At 44.7% G+C, this 13,028-nt stretch overlaps 1 protein-coding gene and 1 long non-coding RNA gene across 5 annotated transcripts in view; one reads left to right on the top strand and one right to left on the bottom strand.

The window, feature by feature from the left end:
* LOC119563906 overlaps positions 1-13,028 on the top strand; it is a 74,052-nt gene that overhangs the window by 19,903 nt on the left and 41,121 nt on the right. Inside the window, exon 2 of the long non-coding RNA XR_005222692.2 lies at positions 11,516-11,847. This is a non-coding gene — a long non-coding RNA (uncharacterized LOC119563906). The remainder of the gene's footprint in view (positions 1-11,515; positions 11,848-13,028) is intronic.
* P2RX1 (purinergic receptor P2X 1) overlaps positions 1-13,028 on the bottom strand; it is a 32,702-nt gene that overhangs the window by 4,422 nt on the left and 15,252 nt on the right. For 2 of the 4 annotated variants that reach the window (XR_005222689.2, XM_007054152.4), the window contains exons 6-10: positions 8,134-8,214; positions 5,610-5,751; positions 3,555-3,685; positions 1,773-1,863; positions 690-755 (exon numbers count right to left, since the gene is read on the bottom strand). Coding sequence is in view for 2 of the 4 variants with exons in the window: in XM_007054152.4 (XP_007054214.1) it covers positions 690-755; positions 1,773-1,863; positions 3,555-3,685; positions 5,610-5,751; positions 8,134-8,214 (511 nt within the window). In the remaining 2 variants the exon portion in view is untranslated. The remainder of the gene's footprint in view (positions 1-689; positions 756-1,772; positions 1,864-3,554; positions 3,686-5,609; positions 5,752-8,133; positions 8,215-13,028) is intronic. The other 2 variants (XR_005222690.2, XM_043531411.1) reach the window with 1 other exon arrangement.

Here is a 13,028-nt window from a genome sequence, read left to right as displayed (position 1 = left end):
GTGGAACATGGCAGCTGTTTAATAGTGCACAGTCCATGCTGCACCTTAGTTTAGGACTGAAATGATATATGCAGGATTCAAGCTAGGGGACTTAAGTAGGCAGAAAGCAAATACCAGTACTTAAACTGTAATTTGGCTAACAAATTAAGTTTAACACCCTTACTGTTCCAAATGGTGCCATGCAGTCTTTAATGGCCACAAGCAGCCAGGATCCCAATGTGGTATCTCACCTCAAAGACAGAACCTCACCTCTGGAAACCATACTGGGGGCATATGCAGAAGTTTTTGGGGTTTGGGGCATATGCAGAAGGACGACCTCTACCTATCAGCCAGAATATTTGCTCCAGCGTTTCTTTTGTAGGTCTCCCATGAAAATATTGACCAGGCCTGACTTTCCTTAGTTTGACTGGGTCCAGCAAGATGGCAGCCCAAGCTGATATGCAGACCATCTAAAATCAGTCCCCATTGCACCGTGGTTTGTTCATATCTAGGGGATCTGGAGATAGATGAGCTCTACTGCAAGGAAATCTCTTTTCTATTTATTTTGTATTTTCCACATTTAAAGGGCCTGGTGGATGCCTACGTGGAGCTGGTATTTTGCTATAGCTCAGAGTCACTTTCACTTCAATGCCACATGCAAGCAGAATAATTTGCATATTCACATATAGGCTGAACATACCAATACTCACCACTCCAAATATACCAATTCCAGAGCCTATTGTGGTCATCGTTGGGATGATGTCAAATTTACCTGCCTGAATAAAATGAGAGAAAATAAGCAGGATCTCCTAATAAAGCAGAGGAATCCTTCAGGGGGAAGGAATTAGTAGGGCTAGGGATGAGCCTGCTAAGGAACCTTGCATGGCTACCACTATAAGAGTTTACTCCCTCTCAAAGGTATGCAGGAGCTGTGGATACCCTTCTAGAGAAGGAGACGGGGCATGTTAGATATGAAGCCATTAGTTTCTTTTTCTTTTGTGAACTGAATATTCCTGAAGACACTGGGATTTCTGTCCATGTTACTGGAGTTCTCTGTTTAGGCAAAGTACAGGATGAGCAGTCCCAATGAACACTTTCCTTATGCTCCTCCCACAATGGTCCTCAACTACTCATGTCCCAAAGAGACCATTTTCTAGTGACAAGGGGCAAGTCCATCTCCACAGCCATGCTTGGTGTCTGTGCTGACACTGCCAACCAGAGTTCCATCTGTACTAATGTAGGGGTTATTCTGGGATGTGGGCACCAGGAAAAGACAGAGACCATCAGCTCACAATGGTTACTTTCTGATTGACCAAACCATTAAACACCATCCTTAGAAAAATGGTTTGCAGTGCTCAATGGCCATTATGGAAAGTGTAAAGAGCTGGTGTAAATAGCTGTACAGAGAGAACCATTTGCAAAACCAGGAACTATGCTACATATTCCCGAGAGCCATCTACTGGCAGTTTATCTATTAACTTGCATCTAGAGAGAGAGCGCTCTGTTGCAGCAGGAAGTACCCAGGACTCCAGCAGAAATCATATCCGTCCCTACAAAGTTTACTGAAACAATTCAATCCCTCTACTTCAGTAAATGAACTTCAGGGAATATAGGAAAATGGCATACACACCATCCTGACTCTCATTTAACCTTCCTTCTGAGTCTAAGGCCCTGAGGTGCACTAGGTTCAGATACTGGGGTGGATTATATAACAACACATGACCTGGCAATGAAATTAAAAGAGAGGCTGATGAAAAATCTGTGAATTAAAATGAATTCACACAGGATGTTACCTTTCCATTCACCAGGATGTCAAACCGGATTCCAAACACCTTGTACAAAGTCCTGTAGTCAGTTCCATTATCTCTGTAGTATTTGGCATACCTTTCCAATCAGACAGATAATATGTTAAATGGCCTTTCATGGTCTTTAGAAAACAAAAATAAAGCAAACTAATATAAACCACTGAGAAAATTGAATAACTAGAATTTTTGTGACTAAATGGACAGAGGAAGGGACTTGGACTTGGGAGACTCTTGCCCTGCTGGGTGACCTAGGGCAAGTCACTTCCCTGCTCAGTGCCTCAGTTTCCCCATCTGAAAAGCGGGGCTAATAATAGTGACATCCTTTGTAAAGTGCTTTGAGGATAAGAGCTGAGGAAAAGTGCTAGATAACAGCTTGTTAGTTACTATAATTTTATCCTGAAGCTGACCTCTACCAAACCAAAGTCAGTGAATGAACTGAAAGTATTCAACTGAAAATTTCACGATTGGCTAAGATGAGATGAGTTCATTTGCTCCTGTTTGAACATTTGTTGTTTAATGCTACTGGGTGTATTATGTTATTACAAGAAGAATAATTAAGTGTTACGGTGCACAGGGCTCTCATTTGTTACTATTCTGTAAATCTAAAGAAATTAATAACAAACAAATACAAAAAAATGGGTGGGTATTTCAATATCTATAGCTAGGCATGATGAGGCATTCGACTGAGAATCGTGTACCACTAATGGGTGAATGGATGTAGGGTGTGAATTTCTGTGATTACTGTGGTACCAGTTTAGAGGGTATCTGGCTGGTTTTAGGAAAGTTTGGCCTAACTCACAAATACCTTGTTCTTGACAATACGTGTAGTGAATATACTCATGCTCTTACTACATTTGGAACATATTAATAAGGTGGCCCACCAACTGCATGTTGTCATTTTTTGCAGCCCACCCAGCATCCAAGTTTGATGGAGGGGTGGGGGGGCCAAAATCATCAGCTAGCATACTTCCACTTCTCCTCGCCCCACTGAGGAAGCACTGACCACTCTCAGCAGCACCTGCTGGCATGGCACTGTCAAGCTGAGGGGTTGGTAAGGTCAGAGAGCAGGCCTACTCTGCACTCACCCTGCACTCTCGGCTCCTGTCCCGGGGTTGGCCCTGCTCTTGGCATTGGAACCTGCCACAGAGGGTCACAGTGCCACTCAGGTTTGGCCTGGCTGCCGGCTGCCCCCTGCCCCCGTTACGAGGGAAGGGGAGCCGAGCCAAATTGTTAACCCTATGAACTAAGTCACAGTATCACTCACTCAAATTTGGCCCGGAGGGGCAGTAATGATACTGACTGCCTGTGTTTTGAGATCTAAGAATGCAAAGTGCTATATAAGAGCTACGTGTACTATTAAGTGCAGTGCCACCTGTAGCACTACACAGCTATAGTGACAATGATGGTATCTGCTAACCCATTTCAGCAAAGGAAATGCATAGTGTTGTGATTATGATGATGTTTTAATTTGCGGCATAATTGGTGACCCTGGGAGGATTTTGCAATGGCTCAGAGCTAGAAATCTGGAGTGAGTGCCTGGGTGTGTGTGAAGAGAAAGAGAGGAAGGACAGCTGATTAAAGGGAGGTGAGGCATTTTCACTTCCTATTCTAAAATGAACGGCTGCACTTTGTACATGCAAGGGTGACATTTATTTTGGTAGTCAGGAGAATAATCCCTGCTTTTATAGAGTCTGTAATGTGCTTTGAGATCCTCCAGGATGAAAGAAACTATATACGAAGGCTGAACAGAAGATAATAGGGCCATCTTACCTGAAGTTGAAGCCTGGTGAAACGTTATTGTCATCATTGTAAAGTCCGTGAAACTGGTAAACGGGTTTACAGTATGTCACGGGCCAGTCGAGGTCACAGTCCCAGTCTATGGTGATACCGACAACCCCGCCCTACGAGAGACACAAGAAAAGGACAGCAAATATCCACGTCATTATCGTGCAGAAATTTGTACTCAGGATGCTTTGCTGCATTCTGGTTTTGTTAGCTTTTTAATTTGCAAAGGGATGCTCTTTCCATCCCAATAAACTCACTCCCCACAGCTGGCTCCAAAGATGCTACCAAGGGACCAGAGATCCAGCCAGGATACATAGTCCTGCCAATTTATTTCCCTCTCTTCACCCAGGACTCTCAGCAACATAGGATTCCACCTTGCAATCATCTGGTTCTTTGTACGACACACTTGACATGCTTGCGTCATCCTCACTTACTAGGAGAGCTTCCAGAGCCTCTCCCACTATCATGTTGCTCCATTTGGAAAGAGGAGATCAACAGCTTCAGTGGGAAGTCCTGATGTTGGATACAGGAGCCTGGTAATGCTGGCTGTGGTGACTGTTGCTGTTTACATAGTATCACTGTAGTGCTCACGAGTTGCCTCCCCTTTGTTTGGCAACCTGTGTCTAGAAGCATGACCCTGAGCAGCTCTGACCCCTGCCACCAAGGCCTGGGGCTGCAGGGTTGACGTCACAGCCCAAGCTGGTGGATAGAATGATTGCATCCTGTGTGCGTCTGTGAGAAAAGGGACTTGCATCCTGTGATTATTAGAGAAAGGCCTACGCCAAAAGCCTGCATCTGAAAATCCCTAAAATTCACAGTACAGGCTGGGCATGGACCCAAATTTTGCAGCTCATGCCCCTCTGTAGGGATGCTCCTTCTTGGATTAGAGACAGCTTAACTTGTAACCTCCTTAAACAGACAGGTCTGGCCAATCAAGCTGAAAAGATTAATCTCTCAACCAGTTATAATGGGCTACCATTGGAAATACAATAAAAAATAAAAAGAATGGAAATAGGGAGGTACAGTGTCTTCATGTATGGGCCTCATTTCTGCGCATACATAGATTCAGTGTTTTACTAGCTTTTTTAGCTAGTTCAGTGGATCAATAGTTGGACACAACTGCTGTGGGCTTAGAACGATCACTCATGAGGCTGGGCCTCTGATGGAGAGAACATATCAGATTCTTGTGGTTAGGAAGGAGAGGGCACAGATTAGATAGTGCTGGATTCAGGAGGTCATTTTCCATCTAATCAACTGAGCAGCATCAACACATCTCCACAGTAACACGTTTCACCTCTTCCTCTTCCCCAGTGTAAGATACTGACATGTAGATAGGTGGCTTGTGTGTGAACCATGAATGTGAACTTGTGGAGGTGGAGAGGGAAATGTTAACAAAAAGCAATAAGGAAGCAAAAAAGCCTGAACCAAAGCAGCGATGAGCTCCTCAGTACAAAGGCCAAACAGGATGAGAAGGGTGGAGTCAGAAAAAACCCTCTTTATTTGTTCTAAAACAAACAAACAGTGTAGCACCTCATGATCAGCAACGTGGCAAATACGCACAATCCTTGTTAACATAAGCACAAAATGCTCTGCCTTTCCTGACCTCTTTTTGCAGATTAGACCTTATTTCTCTGTAGTCTAAGGGTATGTCTGCACTTTGAGCTGGAGGAGACCTGCCTGCTAGGTACATACTCAGGGCATCTAGCTCCTCATGCTGCTCACACCACCATGGCTACATTCTACTTTCAGCATGCTAGCTCAGTCAGATCTGGCACGAGTATGTCTCCCTGAGCTGGAATTTGCTCCTCCAGCTTGAAGTGTAAACAAGCACACCCTGTTGACTCCTTATTTACCAAGTTTGGATTTTGCTGCAAACAAAATATATAAAGTGATTGGTCAGAACTATGGATCAAGGTATAGAGCTGTGCTAATGACTGATTTTTCACTTCAGTGGCCAAAAAAACAAAACCCATTTCAGGTCAACCTCATATGTCCCCTCATTCTCATGACTGAAGCACACATCACTTGAAATCTATGTACCTTAAGGGCCAGGGCATGAAAATTTTGTCCCGATTCCTTCACAATGTATCCCAGCTCAAACACAGGGCAAAAAGGATCTTTGTTTTTGTGGTAGGTGCATTTTTTCAGGTAGCTTGTGGTAATGCCCTCCACTAGGTTGCGTCTGTGAATAAAAAAGAACCTGCATGTCAACTGAATGAAATGTGATAGTCTATGATTAGTTATGGTATAAAAAGCCAGATTTTCAAATGAGCTCATTACTCACCACCCAGCAGCTGATGTCCAGAGTCTCATAAGAGTTCTGCACCCAACATGCCAAGTTCTTTTGAAAATCTGGACACTTGTCTCCATTCCTGAGCGGGTACTGAGCTCTTTCGAAAAGCTAGGCCATAGTGAACATCATGCTTTAAAATCAGCTACACGAGAGCAAAGAACGTACATTGTTTCACAAAACTTATAATTTAGAGACAGAAATAAGGATTGAGGCAAGGCTCAGAAATTTGTTTTCAAAGCAGTGGAAGAGAGGCTTATAGCTATAACCCATTAGGGACACAATAGATTTTATTCACTTTGATCCAGATTGTTTCTGTTGTTTGTTTGTTTGTTTGTTTATATTGCAGTAGTCCTTACAGGCCACAGTCAGGACAGGTCCCATTGTTCTAGGTGCTGTACTAACACATATTAAGTGTTCCTGACCAAAAAGGCATAACGCACACTTACACTATTGTAAACCAGAGTAACTTCATTCAAGCCAGTGGGAGTTTCTCTGGATTTACACTAGTGTAACTGGTCCCATTTTGACTTTGTAACATTTTTTTGTCATGTAGAAATTAAGATAGTGAAGGCAAAATATAACAAAGGGATTTGTTTAGCTGGGTTCTATGCATTTCACCTATTACCACTGTAGAATATCTTATTCTCTTTCTTCCCTCCTGGGAGCACAGTCTCGGGTGAACTGGCAATCCATGGCACTGAGTAATGGTGGCTGGACAGACTCTACTGAATACATGCTGCTTCAGAGAGCAGCCTGGATTAATGTCAGGTTACTGTGTATTTAACCTCATAAATAGTACAGGGACAGTACAAATCTATAGAAGGGAAATCTGTCATGCTCAGCACAAATGACTTTTGTTCATTTGTTCTGGATCAAATTTATAATCAGACCAGCAACAAATCCTCTTAGACTTGTTCCTTTGGTCAGAGAGACAGTTTACAGAGAGGTACTAGGGAATTATTTCCGAAGTCAATTACTGTAATAGAAGCAGAAATCGTAATGATGTGAAGGGCCTTTGACAATTTCTATACAATCTAGGTTCTCCTGGTGCTTTAGCGGCTCCCATTGTAGTACTTCATTTTATATTTCTGCCTTCAGAAGAATAAAAAGACAGAGAAAGAGGAGAGGTGTGTGCACCATGACAACTGAGATCTCTGGTAAATTTCATTGCAATCTCTGCTTCTCTGATTTAAAGATTGAAATTAGACACCGTTTACAGCTCAATGCTAGCACCAAGGCAGCAGGTTTTACATAGCTGAAGTGTTCCTTATAATACTACCTAGTTTCTATGCAGGCATTTTTCATCAGATCTCAGTGCTTTACAAAGGAGGTCAGTATGATTACCCCCATTTTACAGATGGGTAAACTGAGGCATATAGAGGGGAAAGTGACTTGTCCAAGGTCAGTGGCACAGCTGGGAATAGAACTAGGTTGCCTGAGTCCCAGTCCAGTGCTCTAGCCACTAGGGGTATGGCTATACTGCAACTGGATGCGAGCTTCCCAGTCTGGATAGCAGTGTGGACGTTGCTGTAGAGGCTCAGGCTAGCCACCCAATCGCCTGTGTCTGAGCTCAGGTGGCCTAACTTTATAATGCATGGTTTAGTGTAGCTGGGGGTGAGTCTCTGCCAGTGCAGCAACGTCTACATTGCTATTTATAGTGTGCTAGTGTAACACCGACAGACCCTGGTTGTCAGCAGGCGGGATCAAACATGCGGCCTCTGGAACTTAGTGCATGAGCCTCTACTGCATAAGCTAAAAGCCAACTGGCTCTTAGCTAAGGCCGTAGAATAGACTAATTTTAACTCTCTAAGTGGTCCCAGTGCCACGAGGTGGCACAGAACACCACACCCAGAAGGTGTGTGGGTTACACTAGTGTGAATCTGTCTGCCTATGCTGAGACTCGCTCCCAGCTACACTAAACCACATGTTATAAAGTGAGGCCCTGCTCTTGCGAATAAGTTAATGACTTTACTCACATGAGTGGTCTTGTTTGGAGGGTCAGGGCTTTCGTCTCCGTTTTGGTTTGCGACTCGTTTAAGGACCAGTCCTGATTCCTACTAACTGATTTGTTATTGAATGCTGCAGTCAACCAAATACTGGACTCAGGGACAAAAGATGGTGTTTTCTGCACCAAATGAGCCAAGAGCTATACATACAATACTACATCACTCTACATAGTGGCAGGGATCCAACTCATGAGCGATCAGAAAAAAAAAAAAGATTTGACATTTGATCTCTTAAAAAACAAAACAAAACCAAACATTTACTCACCTGGAGACTTTAAATGTGGGGAAGCTGATGCTGTTCTTAATAAATAAGGTAAATTTTTCAGCTTCTAAGAGCAACGGGGGGCTGAAAAATACACGTGTTAACAAGTGCTTGTCTTTCAATTAGCCAACATCTAAAGTAATTATAATAAAGGGAAGAAAAATAGATGCAAAGAAATTATATGGGATAGCATCCAAACGATCACATTCAGGACCCAATGAGAGATTTGGTCTGGTCCTTGCACTTTCTAGGTAAAAAGATGAATTCCAAAGTATCCTAGGTAGAAGCACTATAGAGAAGGGGAAATATTTGCTATGCAGACAAGCCTTTTCTTGGGCCTGATGAAAGAGCTTCCTCTCATTATATGCTGTGTTGACTTTACTGTGGAGAAGCAATAATGCAGAACCCCAATGTCCCCTGCTCATCCCCACCCACTGACCAGCTGGCTGATGCACAGACTAGGCTTTGGTTTTGCAGCTGGCTACTGTACAGCACCTGACATTTTACAGTTAGAACAGAGGAATTTGAATGACTTTTCTGCTGAACATGTTGGCCAAATTCTGAAGCTTTTATCCTCAATCAAAACTCCCACTAAAGGCAACAAGCTCAAATCCACGGCTCATGAGAGGCTCTCACTCCCAATGATGGGAGCTCTTTACTTTCTATGGTAAAATCCTGGGCAGCCTCAGAAAGGGGCAGGGAGCTCTCTGACCCATACCCAGGACTCCAAGGATCCTGGCTTTTCATGCCCTCAATGCTGGGGAAGAGAGGAGGCTACTAAAACCCTGACACAACAATACACCCCAAAGTCTGGAAGAACCCGTAGAGGGAGGAGAGAGGGGATTGTGGTGATGGGCTGGTCAGAACATCCATAGCATGATCTAGTGGCTGGGATGACTGAGAAAGGCCCCAGAGGCATTATTGTTGCCCATCCCTTGAATGCATGCAGGGTGTGTGTCTGATAGGCTCCTGCTTCTCCCCAGCTCTGGTGACTCAGAGAAGTGAGAAAAGCAGCAGGAAGATTACTCAGCTACCTCACTAGGTTGGAGCAACCCTCCGCCAATGAGGGATGTAAGGGGGAAAAATTCATTTCCCCTCTGCTATGGTCTGTTCAATCAAGAAGCCATTTGCAGTGCACGACGGCAACTTTTTTGAACCTAGTAACTTATGAAAAATGCTACGTGTTCATATGTACCCCGGAGATGGTGCTCTATTAGCTAGATGCATTTCCTGTGTAACAGGGCAGTCTGTCCTCTCTTTAAGGGTAGTTGTGGCATGGATCCAGCCAGCTGTGTTCCAAGGCTTGGCCCCTTCAAGGACAGACATTCTGGGACTTGTAGGTCTTCTAAAGATCACATGACCAAACAGAGAGTAAGTCCTGCTGGAGATTGGGGGTCAGGTTAAGTGACAGCTATGTGACAGGCTACAGTATATAAGGCAAATCTGTGGCTCAGGAGAAAGACCAGCAGGAGGTTCTTCATGGTGGGCTAGAGCAGGGGTTCTCAATGTTTTGCTTTTTGAGCCCCTCCCCGCCCCCCGAACATATTATAAAAACGCCACGGCCCACCTGTGCCACAACTGTTTTTCTGTGTGTAAAAGTCAGGGCCAACATTAGGGGGCAGCAAGCAGGGCAATTGCCCAGGGCCCCACGCCACAGGGAGCCCCATGACACTAAGTTGCTCAGGCTTTGTCTTCAGCCCTGGGTAGCAGGACTTCAGCTTTCCACCCTGGGCCCCAGTGAGTCTAATGTTGGCCCTGCTTGGTGGACCCCCTGAAACCTGCTCACAGCCCCTGTCATAAATATAAAGCGAAGGGTAACCACCTTTCTGTATACAGTGCTATAAAATCCCTCCTGGCCAGAGGCAACATCCTGTTACCAGTAAAGGGTTAAGAAGCTCAGCTAACCTGGCTGGCACCTGACCCAAAGGACCAATAAGGGGACAAGATACTTTCAAATCTTGGGGGGGGGGAAGGCTTTCGTTGTGCTCTTTGTTTATGTGGTTGTTTTTTCTTGGGACTGAGAGAGGCCAACCCATCCTAATCCAAGTCTCCAATATTGCAATGAGTATAGGTAAACCAGGCAAGATGGATTAGTTTTATCTTTTGTTTTATGTGAATTTTCCCTGTGTTAAGAGGGAGGTTTATTCCTGTTTTCTGTAACTTTAAGGTTTTTCCCAGAGGGGGATCCTCTGTGTTTTGAATCTGAATACCCTATAAAGTATTTTCCATCCTGATTTTACAGAGATAATTTTTACCTTTCTTTCTTAACCCTTCTTTTAAGAACCTGACTGATTTTTCCATTGTTCCAAGATCCAGGGGTTTGGGTCTTTGATGATTTTGTAACCAATTGGTTAGGATATTATTCTCAAGCCTCCCCAGGAAAGGGGGTAGGGCTTGGGGGGGTGAGGCTTGGAGGGATATTTTGTCTCCAAGTGGTCTCTTCCCTGTTCTTTGTTTAAAACACTTGGCGGTGGCAGCATACAGTTCAAGGATAAGGCCAAGTTTGTACCTTGGGGAAGTTTTTAACCTAAGCTGGTAAGAATAAGCTTCGGGGGTCTTTCATGCGGGTCCCCATGTCTGTACCCTAGAGTTCAGAGTGGGGAAGGAACCCTGACAGCCCCCCAGGTGGCCTTGGACCCTTGGTTGAGAACTGCTGGGCTAGAGAATGCTGGGGAGCAGACAGTGGGGAGGAGTTGAGGAGGTAAGATTTAGAAGAAGCTGGGAAGGGTACACAGAGGAAGAAAGAGGCTTGGGCAATACGTTAGTAGTGGGCTATATTGAGGTTGTTGGGGAGGGAGCCCCTTGATAAATAGGGTAAGGATTCTGAGCCTCGGAGAAGAGCTGCAGCACTACTTGACCCTGGGAGAGTGGCTGGAAGCCTATCTTTGTTTGGAACTTTGGCTTACCCTGAAAGGGGAAGGACCTTTGCCGTAGTGCCTGGAAGACTATGTGATGGATTTGGAGCGTCTCTGTAATTTATGAATACAGTATATTGAGATGGTTATTGGGATGTTTACTGTATGACTATATTGGTTTAGGTTACTAGGTGGCTGTCAGGAAAAACAAGCAGGAAGGGAAAGGCTCCAGTTAAGCCACTTCTCAGCAAACTCTTGAGAGTTAAGAGATGATGCCAAGATAGGAAAAGGCCAGGGAAGGCAGGTGATTGAAAGAACTGTGGCAGGTTTAAAAAGGAACATTCTCTCAAGAGAAGGGAGAAGTGGTTCAAGGGGACTGATACATGACACCTCGCTTGGTGTGTCTGAAGATGTTATGCCTGCCAATACTCAAGGGATGGGAAGCCTTTAGCTAAGGGAGACAGTTGTTTTAAAATCCTTTTTCTCTAAGTGCTTTGTTCCCACTGTTTAAAATACTACTTTTGTTTCAGGAAAGCTGTCTGATCTCTGTAAACCATTGATCACAGACTCCTGCAGGGAAGAACAACAGGTATCTGAGTTCAGTTGTACCTGCTGGATAGAAATGGTTGATCCACAGGGTGCTGTAGCCCAGGGATGGTCTAAATGTGGAAGAATTGTGATAAAGACAAAAGACCTCAAATGGTGCACTCGGAGAAACCTGGAAGAGGACAGACTTACAGCTAGCCCAGTAACCATGACAGCCCCAACCACTCAAACACACCAGAATCCAAAAGGGAAGATTATGACTCCTAGCTTGAGGATGGAGAAACAGAGGCGGTGAAGGCACCTGCTGCTGGATCAGGTAAGCTGCTCTGGCATGTACATTATAGAGCACTTCTGCAAGATACTCCACAGTATTTCCCAGCCATATACGCATGTGAGTGTGTGATGAAAGTTCCTTGGTTGCTGATAAGGGGTGTGACAAATGTGAGATCTGGGAAATCTAAGGAGTTCAATAAAGCTTAAGGACTGAAGGGACCACCAGATCAACTAGTCTAACCCCCTGTACATCACAGGCCACCAACACCACCCAGCACCCGCACACTAAACCCAACAATCAATTGTATTGAAATGTGCCAGGCAGGCATGGACTTTTGGGACAATAAGTGTTACGTTGATTTCCTGGGGAATGATTAATGCAAATTCTACAACCCCAGTTATTCAGCCTTTTGAAGATGTGCCCTGAGGAGAGGGCCATTGATCAGTGATTGCCTGGTCCAGGATACCGGAGAGCTAAGGCCTGTGCTGTATAAAGACACAGCTGAATTGTCCAGTTGGGAGGTCTAGTTCCTGACTGAAAAATTGACATGAACTTGTAACTAAGGGGGCAAACACAGTTGTGGGGTTTGAAAGATTGACAAGTATTCTAGGCTGGCGTTGGGGGTGACTTCTGGGAAGTTTTTAGCATGCATGTAGGTTCTTTTAATGTTTTTTTTATGTATCTTCTCTGTAATGCTTTTCCCCTAAGCATACACGTTCTTGCTTAGAAAGAGCTGTGTGGTAACTTGTAATGGCTGGCAGTACGCTGTTCGGAGCTCTCGGAGACAGAAAGCAGTGCACGGGGGCTGGCCTTTAGGTAGACTGGCTTGTCAGGGATATCGGACTGGCTGGCAGGGGTTGTGCAGCATTAAGAACCCATTCTGAAGGAAGAGTGATGGGTCTCCGCCCAAGAGAGGTGACAGTTGGGAGCCAGAAACCTTAAGTGGGTGCCCTCGTGGGACCATGGAGGGTGAATATAAGTGCAGTTACCCTGAAACTGCAACACATGGCACCTGACACCCCACCCCACCACCAAGGATATACTTACTGCTCTGCAAAACTGTGGCCATGTTCCAAGGTCATGGAGCAGCAGGGTCAGCATTTGGCCCCATTAGAGTTTTGCCTGACTAGGGGCTTCAAGATTTGGCTCATGAGCAGCAGTAGTTAGGCAGTGGTCTTTTTCCAGTGCAATCCTAACCTTACTTGCAATATCCCTCACAACCA

The sequence above is a fragment of the Chelonia mydas genome, chromosome 17, assembly GCF_015237465.2.
Source record: "Chelonia mydas isolate rCheMyd1 chromosome 17, rCheMyd1.pri.v2, whole genome shotgun sequence".
NCBI lineage: Eukaryota > Metazoa > Chordata > Testudines > Cheloniidae > Chelonia > Chelonia mydas.
The sequence above is the reverse complement of the archived record's forward strand: the minus strand, read 5'-3'. Positions and strand labels throughout refer to the sequence as shown.